Source organism: Pan paniscus, chromosome 1, assembly GCF_029289425.2.
Source record: "Pan paniscus chromosome 1, NHGRI_mPanPan1-v2.0_pri, whole genome shotgun sequence".
NCBI lineage: Eukaryota > Metazoa > Chordata > Mammalia > Primates > Hominidae > Pan > Pan paniscus.
Genome location: NC_073249.2, coordinates 65,638,055 through 65,660,300, shown reverse-complemented (window position 1 = coordinate 65,660,300; position 22,246 = coordinate 65,638,055). Strand labels below are relative to the sequence as shown.

Here is a 22,246-nt window from a genome sequence, read left to right as displayed (position 1 = left end):
CTTTTAAATATTATTATTTGTCAGATAATATTGCTTGGGCTTTTTGGTCTTAACAATTATTTATTGAGTGACTCTTATGTGTCAGGCAATGATCTAGGTGCTGGGGATACCATGATAACAAATACTTTCATGACATCCTCATGAAAGTAGTATTCCAGCACTGAATATTCACTTAGAAAATACTTTTTTTTTTTTTTTTTGGTAATTGTTGGATGGAATTTAAAAAAACAGAATTGCCCTTTGTTCAGATATTTAATTGAATGTGTGATTTGGGACTGCCTTCACTTATTTTGTAGCTAGATAATTGAATAACAAGTATTATGGAGTACTGATAAGTAGTTTAACAGGGATATGTACAAAATTATGTCAAAACCCAGAGGAAGGACAGGAAAAGTCTCTTTAGCCAGTAAGAGACCATGGTTTAGTAGGGCAACTGCAAGTAATTAAGCATGACTGCCTACCTAGCATGGTGTCTAGTCAGAGTAGGTGTCTAGTAATATTCCTTAAGGCAGCAAATGAATGAATGAATGAATAAAATTTCAGAGAAAAGAGGGAAAGGATGGAAAATTAGATGGGAAAGTTTATTTAGATTATGAAGGCCATCATTGTTTTTACTTTTTTGCTATTACTAATGGTATTCTAATGAATAGCCTTGTGAGTACCTCCTTGTACTCATGTATGAGAGTTTTCCTAAGAATAGCTGGGACATTTATACCTTTATACCTTCTTTTTTTTTTGAGATGGATTCTGGCTCTGTCACTCAGGCTGGAGTGCAGTGGCACAATCTTGGCACACTGCAGTCTCCGCCTCCCGGGTTCAAGTGATTCTCCTGCTTCAGCGTTCTAAGTAGCTGGGATTACAGGCATGCACTACCATGCCCAACTAATTTTTTGTGTTTTAGTAGAGACAGGTTTTTACCTTATTGGCTAGGCTGGTCTCGAACTCCTGACCTCAAGTTATCTGCCCGCCTTGGCCTCCCAAAATTCTGGCATTACAGGTGTGAGCCACTAGGCCTGGCCTATCCCTTCATCTCTACTGGTTATTGCTAAATTGTTTTCAAAAGGATTATTACCAGTTTACACTTGCACTTGCAATGTGTAAGTTTTCACAGACTGGGAGAAGATTTATAACATGTGCATAACTGACAGGTTAATTTAGAATTAGCTTCTGTGACTTCAGAAAAAAAATCCCAATGGGAAACATGGGCAAAGAATATGAACAGGCAACTCACAGAAGAGGAACTCAAATGCTCAAATATGTTTGTAAATGAAGGAATTACAAATATAAAATGTGTTTGTGTTGTCTTAACTTTGAAGAAGACTTGCAGACAGTTTGTTTTTATTTTTTGACAGAAATAAGGTACTGTTTAATTGGGAACTTTTGAACAGAACTACAGCTAGCACTTAGAGAGTCTCTGAACAGTTTAGGAAAAGGAGCTCCCTCTCGACATGCAAAGGAAAATGTCTCTTCAGTAAGGTTCAAGGCTTGGCGAACAATGAAGGCCAAATTTTAGATCCACTTGTGCCAGGCACCCTTGTGCAAAGCACAATCTGCATATCTGTACATGATGCCCTGCCCCTGAAGCATGTCTGTGGAGTCTTAGGTTTCCACAAAGAACACTATGAAAATTACTGCTAAATGGGTGGTGTCATTGAAGGGCTTTAAGCAAGGAAGTGAGACTATTGTTTATTCTATGTGGTTTTAAGAATACTTTGCATTTGCAGAGAATGTTACAGAATTTCAAAGTATTTCAAAATATTTTTACAAGTAGACTTTCATTAAATCAGCACCAAAATCCCTAGTGGTATACGGGGTGTTTGTTTTATCCTAACTTTACATACAAAAAGCTGAGGTTAAAAGTATATTTTTATTTGTACCCCCACTTTTTCCAAAAGATAATAAAAGATTAAGTGAGCTGTACCACGGTCTCAGTTAGCCTCACAGCTATTAGAGTTTCTCTTGCTTTATTGGTTTTTAAAAAGATTTTATTGTAAATGAAACTAGATACGGAAAACCACACAATACCAATGTATAAATTAATGAGTTATAAGGCAAACGTCTAGAACTCTTGTAATTATAACTAAGTCAAGAAATAGAACTTTTCTAGGCACCCCACAAACTTTTCAATGTGCCCCATCCCAATCATAATCTTTCTTCCCCCCCAAAATAGCCATTATTCTTTCTTTTATAGTAATAATGGGCTTTGGCCCATATATTGTTCCCAGGACCTCTTAGCGCTAATTTGTCTTTTGACTCTCACTCAAGAAAGAATGTTGGAATATCACTGGTGAGACTGATAATATTATCAGGAATATTAGTTTTATATTTAAAAATACCCTGCCAACTTTACTACTCTATTGTTAGAAACAAATTACTTGCCACATACTATACAACCAACCTCAGCATACCAGTTGTAAATCACCATTTTAGACTGTGCGTCTTAGCTGCTTGAATATAGTGCTTTAAAAAATGCTTTGTAGTCCTCAAAAAACCTTAAATAACATTTTTATTAGTAGGAGAGTTGGGTAGCATACATAGCTGTAGAGCCAGAGGAGTTGGCAGTTTGCTGGAGCTACAATTTCTTATTATTTACAAAGAGCATATAGCACATAAGGCCTGATAACTGTCTCTTTTATTGAAGGAGACAAATTTTATAATCTGTTGTTTGTAAAACTGAACCAAACTCTGTCATTTACATAGTTAACTACAACTTAGTTATAAAGTATTTCCCTAGTGATGACAAATAGTCCCACTGTTTCAGTCACCACTTGACTGTTATGTGGCAGAGTGGCATGTATATTTATATGGTTTATTATTTATTTTATGGTGTATATGTATTTTCTGCCTCCTTAAAAGGTAATTGTTCTAAGGAGTGTTTAATGTTGTATCTGTGTGCTATTCTAAGAATGCCTGAACAGTTTTTAGTGTCTGCTTCCCACTTACTTTCCCAGGCTTTAGACCTGGTGGTTTTGTTTACATACTTTCTGGCAAGAGTGTCGACAGATTCCATTACAGGGTGAATGTGTATTTGAATGACTGTGAGTGAATGCATTACTTTGAGCACAAGTACGGTTTGTGATTAGCGTTTTCTGTAAAGCAGTTATATATGATATGTGATCACAGTTAAAACACTTTGTCATATTTTTCAAGTTTCAGAAGGTCTTGTGTGTAATAGTCCTTATGAAAATATTGATTTAATGTTATTTCCTGATCTGTAATGGGAGAATAAAATTGATAAAGTGCCCATTTCTGATTATCTAGTGGGAAAATTTTGCTGATGGAGTATGAAGTAATTAATTGCTAGTGTTTCTTGTTTCTCTCATCTAAAAATACTTCCTAAAGCTAATGTAAAATAATTTTTAGTTTGCATTATAATGCCATATTAAGTTGTATATTTGCATGGTATCCATATGGACAGTACTCTAGATTGTTTCTTTGCTAAATTGAATCTAAGGAATACATGAAGCAACTTTGGTAAATGACTGTAGAGGTACAGTTTGCTCAGACAAAGCAATGGTAGAAAATCATATTCATAGATACACAGAGATGAAAGAGATCTGATGGATTTAAAGATGAGACAACAAGAGGAATACTAACTAAAACTAGTGACCTATCTTTTTCAGTGCTAAGATTGCAAATGAAGTCAAATTTATGTTGAGATAGCCTGATTAGCTTCACTTTGGACCACCTTGGGTCCATTGGTATTTATTGAGTGCCCTAAATGGTAAAAGTATACTATACTGAAATTAGGATAATAGTATTACAATTTTCTGTAATAGTAGTAGTACTACAGGTAGTTGCAAATGGGAAAATATCTTAAGTGACTTATACAGGGACTCAAATTATAAGGGAACAAAATGGTTTTCTAGTCTTTAACTACTGGTAGGGTTTTTTTTGTTTGTTTGTTTTTCCCCCTCATAGACCCTATGTCACCTCCCAATTCTAATGTAAATTTTGTTTCTTCAGTAAGATACAAGAGGTGGGAAAACCTTAGTTGACATATTTTAAGCTCATCTGTGGTTATATGTAAATTTAAAAAAAGCTGAGCGAAGTGAAATGTCTTATACAATTATAAAATCCAGGCACAGTTAAGATACAGCTTTCTGAAACTATTAATCTCCTTTTCTTTCCCCAAAGGATTGTAGTTCCTTCCTTAGTAATACGCGAATCATTCATCCTTTCAAACCTGACTAAATTGTAAATGGTTCTTTCTTCTCAGTGTCAGAGAAGAATAGTGGATGGGAGAATGGAGCCTCTCCCATCACCATTTTGTTCCCCTAGGACCTCAAATAGTGGCATTTCTTTTGTTGTTATTGTTTCGTGGCAGTTGGTAACCTTTCTAAATTGAATACACTCAGCCATCTTATCTGAGACAAAAATATTTCAAAAGTTCTTCTTGGCATCTGCATATTACTTGAGAAGTTTAGAAAAAGATGTAAACATTCCATATACCAAATTGCTCCTGTGCAAGCTTAGCTACCATGAAGCTAAAAGTCTAAGAGCTTTTAAAAGTTGGTTTGAATAAAATTATTTTGGCAAGAGTATTGTACAATTAAAGGAATTTATGCCTTAAGAGAAGTGAAAATAATTCTGTGCACATTAGAAATGAATGTCAGAGCCAAAGTTAAGATTCCTAGCCTGTGGTGATTTGCTTAATCTGATGCTTAGCTTATTAATGCATATCATATCCTATTTCCCTCAATGTTGTTTTCAAAAGAATGTACTCTCTTTTCCTCATACATTGAATCCGATGAATTTTAGTTATTTTTTCTTTGTCAGAATTAATTTTTCCCAATATAGCTTTTAAAGACTGCCAATAGTAATTTTTCTTTTTTAAAGGACATGATTACTTTAAAGAACATTTTATTAGCTGTTTGTATTATCACAGCAGTAACCCAGATAATATAAATGGATGAATTATTTATTTTTAAATCCATTGCCTTTGTGTTTTCATGGGGAGAAGAAAAAACCTAATATTTTAAAACCCCGAGATGTGTAGGGAAAATTAAAAATTTATTTATTGTTCTTACCCATCACTAAAAATGTTATAAATGTATTTGATTATACTTTTTATTTAAATATAATTAATACAAACATAATTATATACTACCTAGAGGCAAAATTTGGTTTTAGGATAGAATAAAAAGGTAAATTACAAATTATTCCAGTATTTTCTAAGTTGCTTATTTATTTATTGGCTGCCTGGGCTCATGGGGTGCAAAATATTATGGACTTTGCCTACAAGATGCTAACAGTCTGGAGCTGAGATGGATAGTCATTTACATCTAGTGTGATAAATGTAATGACAGATATGTACAGGGTACTGAGGAAGACCACAGAGGGAGGAGACCTAACTTTGACTGGTGGGATAAAGAGACGAGAGAGTCTGGGAAAACTTACTGGAGGACAAGATGTTTGAAATATGCAAGAACAAGGAACAAGGATGGGAATGGATGCCCTGGTTAAAGTAATAACATGAGCAAGGTATTGAGGGCTGAGAGGGCCTGAAATTTGCCAATAGTTCATTATGACTGGGTATGTAGTAATGGCAGAGAGAGTACCTGCCTGCAGTTGGTGAGAAAGCCCTAGATTGGTGTGGCATGGGTGGAGAAGGAGTGAGTATGTGTGATACAAGAGATATGGGAATGATGGGAAAAGGAGGGGAGGAAAGGAGAGACAGACATAGAAAAAATATGAAAAAACAAACAAACAAACAGACAGCTCTCCTCCTGGGAAGTAACAGTTCAGGAGAAGCAACCTCTTAAGGATTAAGGAAGTCAAAGGTAAGAGAAAGTTAAATCAAGAGTTTTGCCACTACAAAATCTGTAGGAAATCCTGAAACAAAGGTGGGAAAATTATTTGAGTCAGAATATTAGGAATTGTAATGCTTGTTTCTGTTTTCTGTAATGGATACCAATTACAATGTGCAAATCTGTAAGGATATAGATGTTTAGCTATTAATGCAAGAACCTAATTTGGGGATTTGAGGAGGTTAAGTAACTAGGGTTTAGTCATCTGAGCTTTTCTCTTCATTATACTCACTCCCTAAGCAGCCTTATCTGGTTCTAAGGTTTTAAATATCATCGATATACTGATGACTCCCAAATTTTTATCTCCATCCCAACCTCTTCCATGAACCTCAGACTCATATATGTAAGTGCCTACTTGACATCTCCACTGTGATCTAAAAAAGGCATCTCAAATTAGCATGTCCAAAAAGAAATCTTGATTTGCTCCTATACTTTCTCCTTCTGTCGTTTTCTTTTTGTCAATAAATGGCAACTCTATTCGTTCTGAAGCTCAGGCCAAAAACCTTAGAGTCATTTTACAATGTATACACACACACACACACACACACACACACTTTATTTTTTAGACCAATTTTAGATTTACAGAAAAAATTGAGCAGATAGTACAGAGATTTCCCATCTAAGTCCCAGTCCAGCATAGTGTTTCCCCTATTATTAACATCTTTGTGTTAGTATGGTACATTTGTTACAATTAACCAATATTCATACATTATTAGTATTATTCACTGAAATTTGTCATTTACACTAGGGTTTATTCTTTTTGCACAGTTCTGTGGATTTTGACAAATGCATAATGTCATGTATTCATCATCACATACAGAATAGTTTCAGTGCCATAAACATACCCTATGCTTCATTTATTCATCCCTTTCTTCACCCCCAAACACATCCCTGGCTGCTACTGAACTTTTTACTTTCTGTGTTGTTTTGCCTTTTCCAGAATGGCATATAGCTGGAATTATACAGTATGTAGCCTTTCAGATTGGCTTTCACTCAGCAATATGTATCCTTGCTAGCATGGCATTTTGGGTTTTAGCTACCCTAGTGGGCACACAATGGCATCTCATTGTTCTTTTAACTTCTTGCAATTTCCTGATGACATATGATGTTGAGCATCTTTTCATATGCTTATTTGCCACCTGTATATCTCCTTTGGTGAGGTGTCTGTTCAGATTTTTTGCCCATTTTTAAATTGGGTTTTCTTTTTGATAAGTTTCAAGACTTCTGTGTATATTTTGAATGCAAGTCCTTTATCAGATATGTGTTTTACAAATATTTTCTCCCAGTCCATGGCTTATATTTTCATTATCTTAACATTGTATTTTGCAGAACAGAAGTTTTACATTTTAATAGAATCTGATATAATTTTTTTCCTGGATCATGCTTTTGGTATTTTATCTAAAAACTCATCACCAAATCCAAGGCATCCTATTTTGTCTTCTAGAAGTTTTATAGTTTTGCATTTTACATTAAGGTCTGTGATCCATTTTGAGTTAATTTTTATGAAGGATATAAGGTCAGTGTTTAGATTGATTTTTTCCAGGTGAATATCCAGTTACTCTAACACCATTTGTTGAAAAGATGTTTATTTCTTCATCAAATTACCTTTTTTTTTTGGTCAAAGATCAATTGACTATGTGAGTCAATTCTGAGCTCTCTATTCTATTCCATTGACCTATTCATCTATTCCTTAACCAATACCACATGATCTTGATTACTATAGCTTTACAATAGGTCTTTTTTTTTTTCTTTATGTGATCTTTTTGAGACAGGGTCTCACTCTGTTGCCCAAGTTGGAGTGGAGTGGCACGATCTCGGCTCACTGCAACCCGGTCCGCCTCCTGGGTTCAAGCAATTCTCATGCCTCAGCCTCTCGAGTAGCTGGGACTACAGGCGCATACCACCACACCTGGCTAATTTTTGCATTTTTAGTAGAGACAGGGTTTCACCATGTTGGCTAGCTGGTCTCAAACTCCTAACCTCAAGTGATCCACCTGCCTTAGCCTCTTAAAGTGCTGGGGTTACAGGTGTGAGCCACTGTGCCCGGCTTGTAATAGGCCTTAAAGTCAGATAAAATCAGTCCTCTCACTTTGTTCTTTAACACTTTATTGGATATTCTGACTCTTTTGCCTTTCCATATCAATTTTAGAATCAGCTTGTCAATATCTACAAAACAACATGCTGGGATTTTGAATGGGATTGCACTTGTAGATCACATTGAGAAGAATTGGTATCCAGGAACATGGACTATCTCTCCATTTGTTTAGATCTCCTATGATTTCTTTCATCAGAGTTTTACAGTTTTCCTCACATAGATCCTATAAATATTTTGTTAGATTTATACCTAAATATTTATCTTTTATGATGCTAATGTAAATGGTGTTTTGTTTTTGATTTCAAATTCCAATTGTTTATTGCTGATATGTAGGAATACAGTGGACTTTTGTATATTATCCTTGTATCCTGTAACCTTGCTATAATCTCTTAGTTTTTATTCTTCCATTTTCTCATACCCCCAAATTAATTTATCAGTAAACCCTGTCAATTCCTTAAAATTACATCCAGAATCTGTCCATTTCTTACCACTTACACTACAACTGTTACCACTCTGGCTTAAGCTGCTATTATCTCACCTCCTGGACCTACTAAGTGGTCCTCCTTTAAAACACTTGATATATTAATGCTACTCAACATATTTCATATTTGGTTTTCTTTGATTATCTACTGTCTGTTTTCCTCCACTAGAAAGTAAGTTCCCTGAAAGTGAGAACTTGGTTTTGTTTATTGGTATATCCCTGGGGTCTAACCTGGTACCTGGTACATGGTGCTAAGTAAGTATTTGTTGAAAGATTGGGTAAGCTATCTTAGGCTACTGTGTTCCTGCAGCAGAGACTTCCTAATTAATACCTTAAAGAACATAAGAATATACTATAAGCAACCTTTTAAGAATTTCCAAAAAATTAGAATGTCTGCAAAATCTGCCAGGCACAGTGGCTCACGCCTGTAATCCCAGCACTTTGGGAGGCTGAGGTGGGCGGATCACCTGAGGTCAGGAGTTTGATACCAGCCTGGCCAACATGGCAAAACCCCGTCTCTACTAAAAATACAAAAAATTAGCTGGGTGTGGTGGTGTGTGCCTGTAGTCCCAGCTACTTGGGAGGCCTAGTGAGGCAAGAGAATTGCTTGAACCCAGGAGGTGGAGGTTGCAGTGAGCCAAGGTCACACCACTGTGCTCCAGTCTGGGTGACAGAGCGAGACTCTCTCTCTCAAAAAAAAAAAAAAAAAAAAAAAAAAAATATATATATATATATATATATATATATGTACATATGTATGTATCTGCAAAATCCATCCACTTGCAGGATTTATCACCATTTTCCATGCTTTGCATTGTAACCTGCCAATGTTATGAATAGCCTCTTTACTTTTTAGTTGAATTTTTTTTCATTTATATTCTCTCTGCCCTTTCACCCCTCTTTTTCCCTAGTGCCTTGGGAAAAGGACTTATATTAATTCTGGAGTTGAGGGTTACTAGAACTAGTTCTTTCTTTAGAACATCTCTGAAGATATTCTTAGTTATGAGATTTGATCCTCAAATGCTACATACTTTCTTGAAGGACCGCCCATTATTATTTCCCTGTAATTGAAAAATATTTCCACTTTCTGAAAGCATAATCCTTATTACAAATTCATTTAATGACCACTATTTTATTTGAGTCCTAAAGTCTCATAATTGCAAAATGACTTCTGTCATTTGGCTTCTCTGCATATTAGGATGTGTGTCCTCACCTTCCCTCTGCTAGAAATCTGCTGCTGGTGAAACCCCCAATTCTGGCAGCTTCTTTTAACTGATACAGCATTTTTTTTTTCTCTTACCCTTAAACAAAAGCTTGCAGTTCATTACAGAATGACTTCCCACTGGGGTGGATAGCTTCATTGTTCAGTAAACCCCCTTGGAATTTTAGCTGCCTTGATTTTTTACTGGGAAGGCATTGGCATGAATTTCAAGGAGGTGGTCTGTTATCCCTGAAACTTTTCTTTGGGACTGAGCCTGTGGATGAATAAGGCTTCTTTGGTGCCTCTGACACCAACTTAATTTTGCATTATGTTTCAGAGTTGCATTATGGCATGTCATTCCATTATATCATAATGAGGCAAATCAAGGAATTATTCCCTTTTACTAATAAGGCTATAGCATATATTATTTGGCCACATTGAAGAGGATAGGAGATACTTTCTATGGGTTGAAATTAATACTACTTTTAACCCATGATACATTCTATTTCAATAGCATTTGAAGTTAAAAGTAATGCGGTCTTCAACTTCTTGTCCTCTGTGTAAATCTCCAGAGATTACTTAGTCTCTGTTTTAGAATCATTACAGAAAAATCAATGCTAAGATTTATGGAAAGCATTTAAATAGCTTGGACTAAAGGTATTAGCCAAATAGTGTTAACTGTGTATTTGCTTCAGGCTTGTTTTCAAGTTAGCTATATGAAGCTCTGGAATCACTTTTTTTCCGTACACAGAGCTCCTCTATGAACAGTTATGAGAAATAAAAACCTGTTGTGAGCATCAAATTTTGTTGCTGTTATTAAATAGCTATTATGATTGATACATATTTTTCTTTAGGTGGGATTTTTCCCTTTAGATATAACTGAGTTTAAAACTTGAAACTGTTAGTATTAATACATAGGTTATATTTTTCATAGGTTGATTTCTATCCAATATGAACTATAAAGAATTTTATCGTTTATTGTTGTAGATTTGTGTGATGAAACATACAATATTTCCAGTATCTTCACAATATTTTTCCAAAGAACTGAGCTATTAAAATTTATACATATAAGGAAACATTCTGTCATTTCTAAAGTGAGATTTCAAACCATAAGCTTGTTAGAAATTAAGTGAGATTATAGTATTCTGGTGATACTTAAATGTTCTTGGGATCTTTACAATCATATGTGGTTTTTTAAGAACTTAAGAATCTTTTGTTACTGTTATTATTAATAGATTGGGAAAATATAATCTGTTGACTAAAAGGCAAAATAAACATTTTTAAGATTTTATGCAGTATCCTATAATGGAAACAAACAAGAAAGGTCTTGTTCTTGTTTGTTGAGGAAAAGATGATGGCTTTGCTTTAAACATACTTGAAAAATTGACTAGAAGAGATCCTGAACAAGAAACTGTAAGACTTCTGGAATGTACCTTGAGTAACAGAGGCAGATAAACTATTTTATTCTGTTACTAGTGAGAAGATTCACTGGTAATTCACAATCACCGCCCCCTCCAACCAAATACCATAAACAAGGCCTCAGAAATGGGAACTTCCATTTCATTTTTGACAGTGATTTCTCTCAACTCTGAAAACAAAACCCCTTTTACAACTCTGAGTTAGTTTTCAAATGTTAGGGTTTCCTGCATGGGTATTTGGGGTAAGTATGAAAATGTTTTGCTGCTTAAATCAAAGAACTCTGGAAACAGATATAAATTGAGAATGGAAAAAGAGTAGTGAATAAGATGGAAATTTCTATTCTAAATTTCACTATATGGGCTAGAATTCCCATATAGTTTTCCTTAGTGAACACCACCCCCCAACACACACATACAAACACACCTTCTGATTTAAATAACATTATATCTTCAGAAATGGAAAATGTGTTAAAGTTGTGTTAACAGGCTTCCTTCTTGTCTGTGTCCCATTCTCATCACAGTCTACCAGTTAGGGATGTTTAGAGAAATTTATCTTGTGGCACTGAAGTGGCTTTATGTGCATTATATATTGGGTTTTATGTATATTGCATACTGTGAAGTAATCATGATACATGCTGACAACAAAAGATGTAGATAAGTTAAAATTTTAGTTGATCCATTGTCTGTTTCTTCTTTGCCATCTTTGTAGAAAAAAATTAATTCAAGATGGACAGCCTATAAAAATGTATCTTTTTCTATTATTATTAATTTAGATATTGGCGTGCCACTTTTGAAGAAGGAAAATACTTAGCTACATTAAAAGATTTGCATTGAAGAAGCAATTGTGATATGCTGCCTTTTATCACAGTGTGACTTCCCATCAGTGCTGAGTAATGAAGTTTCTGATTAATATCTATCGTTGCTTTATCAGAATATCTTTCTCTAAAGTAAATCATTCTTATGAATAAGAATCTAGCTAGTTGTAATGCAGTTCAGCATAGGTGGAAATAATTTTTTAAGGACTAAGTCAATTTCTGGGATTCAGACTGTTTCAGAAAAGAAACATTTTCTGTATTTCCACTAATGGTACAGTGTACCTTAGTATGTTTGGGTTAGTATTCAGTTTTAGCAATAATCATGGAGGCAGGGGTATCTATAAATATTATATCCCAATTTGCAAGGTAGCAAAGTTGTATATATACTACATAATATGACCACTTGACAGTTTATGAAGTCTTTTCATATATGCCATTTAATTGATTCATATAATAATCTTATGTGTAAACATAAAGGTGTACTACTATCTTCATTTCAAGTATCCTTGAAAAGACTTTCTCCATTGAATTGCCTTTGTACCTTTGTCAAAAATCAACTGACCAGCCTTATAGCACGTTAAGAAGTAACTTATATGACGGTATTAACACAAAGGATGGGGGAAGGAATGAAGCTATATTGGAGTAAACAATGACACCAGACAGTTATGTGAAGAAATGAAGAATACCAGGAATATTAAATATGTGAATGTAAAAGACCCTAATATATTTTCCTTTCTCCTCTTAACTTTATAAAAAGAAAATTATTTAAAGTAATAATTATAACACTATATTACTGGGTTTAAATATATAAACATATATGACAATAATAGCATAAAGGCGGAGGAAAGGAATAAAGCTCTATTGGAGCAATTTCTATATTTTTTAGAATCAAGTTAGTATTAAGCTGAGAGAAATTGTGATAAACTAAGACGCAATAGTAATCTCTAGAGTCATCACTACGAAACTCAAGAAACTATAGTAAAAAAACACATTAATTAAAATGGTGTACTAGAAAATACCTATTTAATAGAAAAGAAGGTGATAAAGGAGGGTGAGAGGAAGTAAAAAGACATGTGATATATAGAAAACAAATAGCTAAATGGCAGGCATGAATCCAACCATACCAATGTTAATTTTAAATTTGAATAAACACTCAAAAGGGCAGAGATTGTCAGATTGGATATAAAAACAAGATCCAACTATATGCTATCTATAAAAGATACACTTCAGATTCAGAGACAACAATTTTGGAAAACTGTCAACTATTTCTATACCATTCTCTTTCCTTTCCTTCTGTGATTCCAATTATGTGTATGTTGAACTTATTTGATACTATACCAGAAGCCTCTGATGTTATTTTTTAAAATTATTTTTTCTCTTTGTACTTCAGTTTGGTTTCTTGTGACCTGTTTTCAAGTTTTCTAGTGCTTTCTTCTGTCACATCTCATCTAATTGAGTGACTGCAACTCCTAAGTATATTGTGACTTTATTTTCAGGATAAGGGAGATCTTGAAGGCATCTCGAAAATTGCAAGGTGATCCAGATTTGCCGATGTCTTTTACTTTGGCCATAGTGGAGTCTGATTCTACAATAGTCTATTATAAACTTACTGATGGATTTATGCTGCCAGACCCTCAGGTCAGTTTTGAGGTAACTGACAGCAAGAAGTACAAAAAGAGGAAAATTATGACATGATTTTAAGTATGACTCAAGTCAGTCACAGAACTGCCACTTCCTTTGCCATAGGGAAAATTCAAGAAAAAAAGTCTTGATTTTCATACGTCAGAAAATTGGTTATATTTTGTTCAAAGTAGCATGTTCCTAGTTATTTTTGCAAAAAAAATATTGATTTCCTTACTCTTTGGAGAATTTCATGGTTTTCCAAAGTATTTTATGAAGTCATCATGCATTTAATTATTTTAGTGAGTAACTGAGGTGGAATGTAAAGGCTAATAATAGTTGTAAGTAAAAAAACGCTTATTTAAGAAATGTTAAATTGGTTGACATTTTGACAGGAACATTTTAATAAGATAAATGTGCTATATGTGATTTCTTTACATACTTTGTTGGTATAATTTGGATAATTACATTAAATATCTTTCTAATTTTGCTTTTGGATTACCTTGTTTATCGGAGAAAAGTCCATCCTGATTTTTTTTTTTTCCAGAATATTTCTCTTAGAAGATGACATCCATGTTTCCTGATGCTTGTTTTATTCATACAAGATTGGATTTGAGACCCATCAGACTGCTTCATCTTTTATCTCAGAGATAGGGTTGACGTAGATAGTGAGGGTTGACTTCCCCATTCCATAAGGTTTTCATTCTGAAGAGTAAAACTTCCCCAGGTAGAAGACTTTCTCCTTCTTAAAAAATATAGGGTGATTTCTTTAAAACTTTGTTATCTAGAGACAGTTTAATTACAGTTATATACAGGTTTATGCCTAGGATGTATTCAGATGGGTGGGACCTGTGTGCTGCTTTTGTCATCCCACACTCAAAGTTGTCTCTTTGTTTCTTGCTGCCACTGCCAGCTCATTGTTGAGACTGCCATTTCTTTCTCTTACTCAGCTCTCCCCAGTGCCTTTTGGCCACTGCAGCTACCATAGAATGGCATTTTATATGTACCTTGTCACCCACTTCTGTTTACTTTTTCCTCTCCAGTAAAAATTAAAAGATTTCTTTCAATTGGTCTTCCCATTGCAGTTACTGTTATTTCTCTTTTTTGGTTAACTTTAAATCAAAACTCAAAATACGTTCATCCAGAGTGTGTCTTAAGTAACTTACGTGTCTTAAGTAACAGGGACCAGAGACATGTTACCTACAAGAGTTCTGGGCCATCCTTTTCATTCTTATCACATATCATAGCTTGAATATTACAACAGTGTGGGAGAGAATCAACCGTAAAAATGTCTTCATTAATTAGACCCAGTTATTCCACTTTTGTTAATGTCTCTCAAATTGTACAAAGTATAAAAAATTATATGCACAAAGATGTTCCAAGTGACATTACTTTTAGTAGCCCAAATTATAAACCACTTTAAAGTTTGGGGTAAAGATTGGCAAACTTTTTCTATAAAGGGCCAGAAAGTAACCATTTTAGGTTTTTAAACCTACTGTCTCTGTCATAACTTGTCAACACTGCTGTATGAAGCACAAAAGCAGCCATAGACAACACATAAACAATACGGGCATGGCTTTGTTCCAGTAAAACTTTGTTTACAAATGTGGTGCCATAGTTTGCCATCCCTGGGTCTAGGAAATAGTCAATAAACAGATATATACAAATGATACATAATGTACTTATTAAAAATTAGTAATGAATATTATTAAAAACATGAAAACATTACATTAAGTAAAAATTGCAAGATGGAAAAGTGTATAAGTGGGTGTAATCATGGCTGAAATAACAGACCAAGCATATGATAAAAAGATAACAAAGTAAATCAAATTACTAACTGGTTATAGTGGGATAGGAGGCAGAAAATGGATGACTTTGTCTTTTCTCAATGTTTTTATTTGTATTTTATAATAAAAATGTTTTAAAATTAAAAGGTGTCTTGAAATCTATGTTAGTTATCTATCATTGCAAAATAATATTACCACAAATGTAGCAACTTAAAACAGCACACACTTATTATCTTATAGTTTTTGTGGGCAAGGGACCCAGGCACAGATTAGTTGGGTCCTCCATGAGGCTACAGTCAAGGTGTTGGGCAGGGCTCCAGTCTCATCTGAGACTTGACTGGGGAAGGGTCAGCTTTTTCACCCACATGGTTATTAGTAGCCTTCAGTTCCTTGAGAGTGCTCAATGCTTATATGCCATTGGCAGGAGGCCACCCTCAGCTCTTTGCCACGTGGGCCTTCTCAATATAACTGGTTGCTTCCTCAAAGCCAGCAAAGGAGAGTCTCAGCAAGATGGACCTTATAATCCTTATATAATGTAATCACATACATCCCATCACCTTTGCCATATTCTGTTGATTGGAAGCAGGTCATAGGTCCTGCCTACACACTAGGGTTTCATGGCTGATTAGGAAACAACAATAACAAGAATGGAAAAATGATGAAAATTAGGAACATCACAAAATAGTATAAAGCATCATTCTTCATCTGTAGTCATTCCTGACTCCTTCCTTTGATGGTATTTGAATTTCACTTTTATTCTTGGTGGGAGGTCTCCATAACTCCTTCAGGCTCCCTCTGCTTCCCCAGAAGACATGAAGATGGACCTATTCAGAACAATATGTGTTTGGGTGACTCTAGTGGAAAATTTGCAGGTCTAAGAATCCTCAAACAGTTTATGATAAATTCTTAGGGTCTCTTGATTTCTTAAGTCTCTCATTTGATTCATTTTGAGGTCTTTCATTATAATTCTAGAAAAATAGCATTTTCAGAAAGAAGTGTAAGGATAATGTCAGATTTGTGTGTCGGATCTGTTGACCAGTGGGCTCCTATATAACTACAAAACCAGAAGTGTCTTTTGGGGTTGGCTGTGAAAGGTGCTTTCCCAACTCTTTAAACTAGGATTGAATCCTGCTGTATGTCTTGGGATGTTTACTCTATTTCAGAATGTTCCCTGTGTACTTCACCAAAGTTGTTCTGTCCAAAGCCAGCCAGACACATCCTAACATGAATAATGGCCCAGAACTTTTTGGAAAGGGAGGCCACCCAGCTGTGTATGTCTCATTTTAATGAAAAACTAGATAAAGTGATTTAAGTAATTTTGTAAGTGAGTTTACATTTGTCTCCCTGTTAGACTGGGCTCCTTAAGAACAGAACAAGAAATCGTATTTTTTAATACATCTCTGTATCTTGCCTCTTTGCACAGTAACTCACATATAGTAAACCCTCAGTAAATACTTGGCAAATGAATGAATGCTGATTATAGCCGTGTCTGGTTATATAATGGCTTATTTTTTCCCTCAAGGCAAACTAAAACAATTCATCTGGACACCAGAGGGCACTGCTAGATAACCACAGCATTTTCAGACTCTACTAAGAGTAGATTAGCTGGAGAAGCGGTACTCTTGAAAATTTATTTTCAATCTGTAGGAAATAGCATAAATAAAAATATAAATAAGTTTTACGTACTCACATCCCCTTTTTCTTTCTGGCATGCCTCTAAAATTATACTGACATTAAATATGTGACTTGATTCATGCTTTGCTTAAAATGTAGATCTATATTTAGAAATAAAAGCCTGTTTAGGGTAGGGGTAGATGGGGTGGGTTTTATATATATATATATATATATATATATATATATATATATATATTTTTTTTTTTTTTTTTTTTCTTAGCCGTATGAAAGTATGCATTTTAGTTTTTCATTCTAAAAGCCTAATTTATCCTGAAATGAATTTCAGGATCACATCACATAGCAATAAACCCCAGCTCTGGAACACTCACTATTCTGGCTAAGTGCTGGTGGTAAAAGATATACATTGCTGCTTTAATATAAGCAGGTATTCCTTGTTGTATTGCAATTCTCTTTATTCTGTTTTGGGGATATTGTGTTTTTTACAAATTGAAGGTTTGTGGCAACCCTGCCTCAAGCAAGATTGTCGATGCCATTTTTCCAACGTGATCATTTCATGTCTTTCTGTCATATTTTGGTAATTCTTGCGATATTTTAAACTTTTTTTATTATTTTATCTGATATGGTGATCTTTTTTTCAGGGATATTTGATGTTACTATTGTAATTGTTTTGGTGTGCCACAAATTGTGCCCATATAAGACAGCAAACTCAGTTGATAAATGTTATGTGTGTTCTGACTGCCCTACCAACCAGGATTTCTGCCATTTCTCTCCCTTACTTCTGGCCTCCCTATTCCCTGAGAAACAGCAATATTGAAATTAGGCCAATTAATAACCCCACAATGGCCTCTATGTGTTCAAGTAAAAGGTAGAGTAGTACATCTCTCACTTTAAATCAAAAGCTAGAAACGATTACACTTAGTGAGAAAAACATGTCAAAAGATGAGATGGGCCAAAAACTAGGCCACTTGTGCCAAACAGTCAAGTTGTGAATGCAAATGAAAAGTTGTGGAAGGAAATGAAAAGTGCTACTCCGGTGAACACACGAATAAGAAAGTGAAACAGCCTTATTGTTGATATGGAGAAAGTTTGAGTGGTCTGCAGAGAAGATCAAACCAGCTACAACATTCCCTTAAGCCAAAACCTAATCCAGAGCAAGGCCCTAACTCTCTTTTCAATTCTGTGAAGGCTGAGAGAGGTGACAAAACTGCAGAAGAAAAGTTTGAAGCTAGCAGAGCTTAGTTCATGAGGTTTAAGGAAAGAAGCTGTCTTCATAACTTAAAAGTGCAAAGTGATGCAGCAAATCCTGATGTAGAAGCTGCAGTAAATTATCAAAAAATCTAGCTAAGATAGTTGATGAAGGTGGCTATATTAAATAACAGGCTTTAAATGTAGACAGACGGCCTTATATTGGAAGAAAATGCCATCTAGGACTTTCATGGCTAGAAAGAAGCCAATGTCTGGCTTCAAAGCTTCAAAGGATGGGCTAATTCTCTTGTCTCGGGCTAATGCAGCTGATGACTAAATTAAAGCCAATGTTCATTTACCATTCTGAAAATCCTGGGGTCCTTAAGAATTACGCCCAATCTACTCTACTTATACTCTATAAGTGGAACAACGATGCCTGGATGAAAGCACATCTGTTTACAGCATGGTTTACTGAATATTTTAAGCCTACGATTGAGACCTACTGCTCAGAAAAAAAGATTTCTTTCAAAATATTACTGTTCATTGACAATGCACCTGGTCACCCAAGAGCCCTCATGGACATATACAAGGAGATTAATGTTGTTTTCATGCTTGTGAACACATTATCCATTCAGTAAGGTCAAGGAGTGATTTTGACTTTGAAGTCTTATTGCTTAAGAAATACATTTTGTAAGGCTGTAGCTGCCATAGATAGTTACTCCTGTTATGGATCTGGGCAAAGTAGACTGACAACCTTCCAGAAAAGGACTTGCCGTTCTAGATGCCATTAAGAATATTTGTGATTCATGGGAGGAGGTAAAAATGTTTGAAGGATGTTGATTCCAACCCTTGTGGATGACTTTGAGCATTCAAGACTTTAGTGGAGGAAGTTAACTGCAGATGTGGTAGAAATAGCAAGAGAATTAGAATTGGAAGTGAAGCTTGAAGATGTAAATGGATTGTTATAATTTCATGAGACAACCTGAACATATGAGGAGTTGTTTCTTATGGATGAGCAAAGAGTGGTTTCTTGAGATGGAATCTACTTCTTGTGCAGATGCTATGAACACTGTTGAAATGACAAAATATTTAGAAAATTACATAAACTTAATAAAGCAGCAGCAGAGTTTGAGAAGATTGATTCCAATTTTGAATATTTTACTGTGGGTAAAATGCTATCAAGTAGCATCAGAGTCTACAGAGAAATCTTTTGTGAAAGGAGGAGTCAATGATTTTGGCAAATTTCATTGTATGTTATTTTAAGACTTTGCCACAGCCACCGCAACCTTCAGCAACCACCACTCTGATCAGTTAGCACCCATTAACATCAAGGCAAGACTCTCCACCAGCAAAAAGATTATTACTTGCTGAAGCCTCAGATGATCATTAGCCTCTTTCACAATAAAGTATTTTAAAATTAAGGTGTGTGCATTGTTTTTTAGACATGATGCCATATACTACATGTTCGTGTAAATGCAAGTTTTATAGGCACTAGGAAACCAAAAAAATTGTATGACTTGTTTTATTGCAATATTTACTTTATTGCAGTGGTCTGGAACTGACCCTTCAATATCTCCAAGGTATGCCGGTATAAACTTTTCTGTAAAAGAGGTGCCTTCTTTAGCTGGGGCATGAAAGAGGGAAATGGCATGTGAGGATTTCTCTCTGGTGCCGCCTTTGCCTTTCTTTTCTGGAGTCTCTAATCAGTGTGCCCTCTGTGCTGGGGCAGCTCAGTGGAATACTAAGCTAGGTCCTATGGCTCCAGACTAAGTATTTGCTTCTCCTGGCTGAGACTCTTTAGAAGAATATGTTACTAAACACCATAGATCTATTGTAAAGAACATGAAGGAAGAGGTACTTTGGAATTCAAATTTACAATTAGAATAGAAGAGTAATCTGCAAAGTTCACGTAGTCAGCATTTTTATTTTTATTTTTTATTTTTTACTAAAACAGCTTTTCCCTTTTATAAGCCTGGAACCAAATGACTTAACCAAAACTTCATGGTGTTTCATCTCTTTCTGGGTATTTCTGTTCTGAATTCCTCTCTGAGGTCACTTTTTCCATTGCAGCCCCTAGCAGGAGGCCTCTTCACTGCTGCAGCACAGTGGTTCCTGCCAAAGTTTATAGTTCTTCTATATAGAAGCTCTTTATTCATCTGCCATATTTTACCTTGAGTATTTACATGTGCAGAATAATGTGCTATCCTCTGAGCAATTAATAGTACAATTTCCCTTCTTTCTGGCCAATAACTGTTCTGTTCCTTACCACCCCCTAATCCTCTTAATGATCTTTGGATAAGAACTGCTTGTACTCACTAAGGAAAGTGGATGGAAAAATCAAATGTCTAGTAGGTGGGTGTGCTATTATAATGTTTAAATGATTTTGAAAATTTTCCCAAAGCCAATTTAAGCAAAATCAGAGATTGGCCTTTTAGGTTTCTGGGTACTAAGTGGAAGTAATAAGAAGTATTTTATTAAAGGTTATTTATCAGTTTATCTTCAGACATTAACTGGTATCTTAGCTAGGACAACCATTACAAAATACCACAGCCTGGGTGCCATAAACAACAGAAATTTATCTCCTTACAGTTCTGGATGCTGGGAGTTCCAAATTAAGGTGCTAGCAGACTTTTAAGGGCTCTTTTCCTGGCTTGCAGATGGCAGCCTTCTGGCTGTGTCCTCACATGGCCTTTCCTCTGTGGGGCATGGCGAGATTGAGAAAAAGAGAGAGAGAGAGAGGGTCAGAGCACGTGCAAGTGCATGCTGTCTGGTGGCATCTTTTCATCTTCTTATAAGAACACCAGCGCCATCAGATTAGGGCCCCATCCTTATGACATCATTAACTTTAATTACCTCCCTAAAGGCCTTATCCCCAATTCCAGTCACATTGTGGGACAGGATTTCAATATATGAATTTGAAGGGTACATAATGCAGTCCATATAAACTGGGCTCCTTCTCTGTGTTCAGATACTGTGGTAAGTCTAGGGATACAAAGATTGGTGAGACATGACCTCTACCCTCAAGGAATTCAGACAGGCAATTACAACTCTCTTTAGCCAAAATTCTAAACACCTGTTGTTAGTGTGAATTGAGAAATACTTGTCTTGCAGTGTATAAAGTTTGTGTAGTTTACTTAAGGGTGAAGGGGTTTAACAACTTACGATAAATAGTTTTCAAACGATCATCATATGTGTATTATTTGTCCCAAAGTACTCAGCATTGGATCATATGCAAAGAAAAAGTGCACAGTGAACCTCTAAGGAGCTTATTGTCTCGCTTGAAAGGAGAAAATCTAGGTACAAAATAATTCAAGAGCATTACAAGGACAATATTATATATAAATGCAAAGTTATAATCATGTTGTACTTTATTCACTACTAAGTGCTTCAGAACCCTATATCTTGATGCTCACAACAGAGCTGATGTTACTTACATGTTATTAACTTTTTATCCTCATAAGATAGAGAAATTAGGGCACAAGTGGTTAAGTAATAGCTCCAAGTAGTAGCAAGCAAGTGGAGTGGGTAAGGCAGATTAGATCCAGGTCTCCTGATACCTAGCACTGTATTGTTTTCAGAATATTATGTTGCCTTTTTCTTGTATGATGCAGAGAAATATATTAGTGTGTGCCAAAGTCTTTGGGAGGAAAAAATTATTCAGTCCTGGAGGGAGTTAGGAAGTGATTTTTGGATCAATTACATTATCCTCTGATACTTGAACAAATGTATCAAAATGTCAAGCTGTTTGTGGGTAATTCTGAAAAACATATTCATAAGCAATATATTTACAGAGTTTTATTCCAGAGGATAAACACATTCATGCTCATGCTTTTATGTTGGCAAACCTAAAACAATATTTAATAGTAAATAAAGAAGAACTCAGAAAGTTTCTCTGCTTGTTGACACTAAATTTTGTGCTGGTACAAACAGAAAATCCAGAAACTTATAAATGATCATTGCACCTCAATGATCTTGCACCCCAAGTATTCCTCAGATCTGCCTGCCAGTGCTTGGAATCCTAACATAATTCTGTTTCTTAATCATGAATCAATAATCCAATTTAATTTGACAAACATTTTGTTAGCACCTTCATGGGTAAGACATCGTGCTAAGATCTGGCGGAAAGACAATTCCAAATATGTTATTATTAGATTCAATAGGTCAAATTAATCAGCTTAACTGTTACAAGAATTTCTAAA

At 35.2% G+C, this 22,246-nt stretch overlaps 1 protein-coding gene across 6 annotated transcripts in view; it reads left to right on the top strand.

The window, feature by feature from the left end:
• TSEN15 (tRNA splicing endonuclease subunit 15) overlaps window positions 1-22,246 on the top strand; it is a 44,184-nt gene that overhangs the window by 7,185 nt on the left and 14,753 nt on the right. The window contains exons 4-5 of one of the 6 annotated variants that reach the window (XM_057301937.2): window positions 13,317-13,354; window positions 13,988-15,373. The exons of 2 other annotated variants lie outside the window; for them this stretch is intronic. In XM_057301937.2, coding sequence (XP_057157920.1) covers window positions 13,317-13,354; window positions 13,988-14,001 — 52 coding nt within the window. In that variant the 3' untranslated portion in view covers window positions 14,002-15,373. Of the gene's footprint in view, window positions 1-13,316; window positions 13,471-13,987; window positions 15,374-22,246 lie in introns of those variants that run through there. 3 more of the 6 variants (XM_003815609.5, XM_008968567.4, XM_057301938.2) reach the window with 3 other exon arrangements.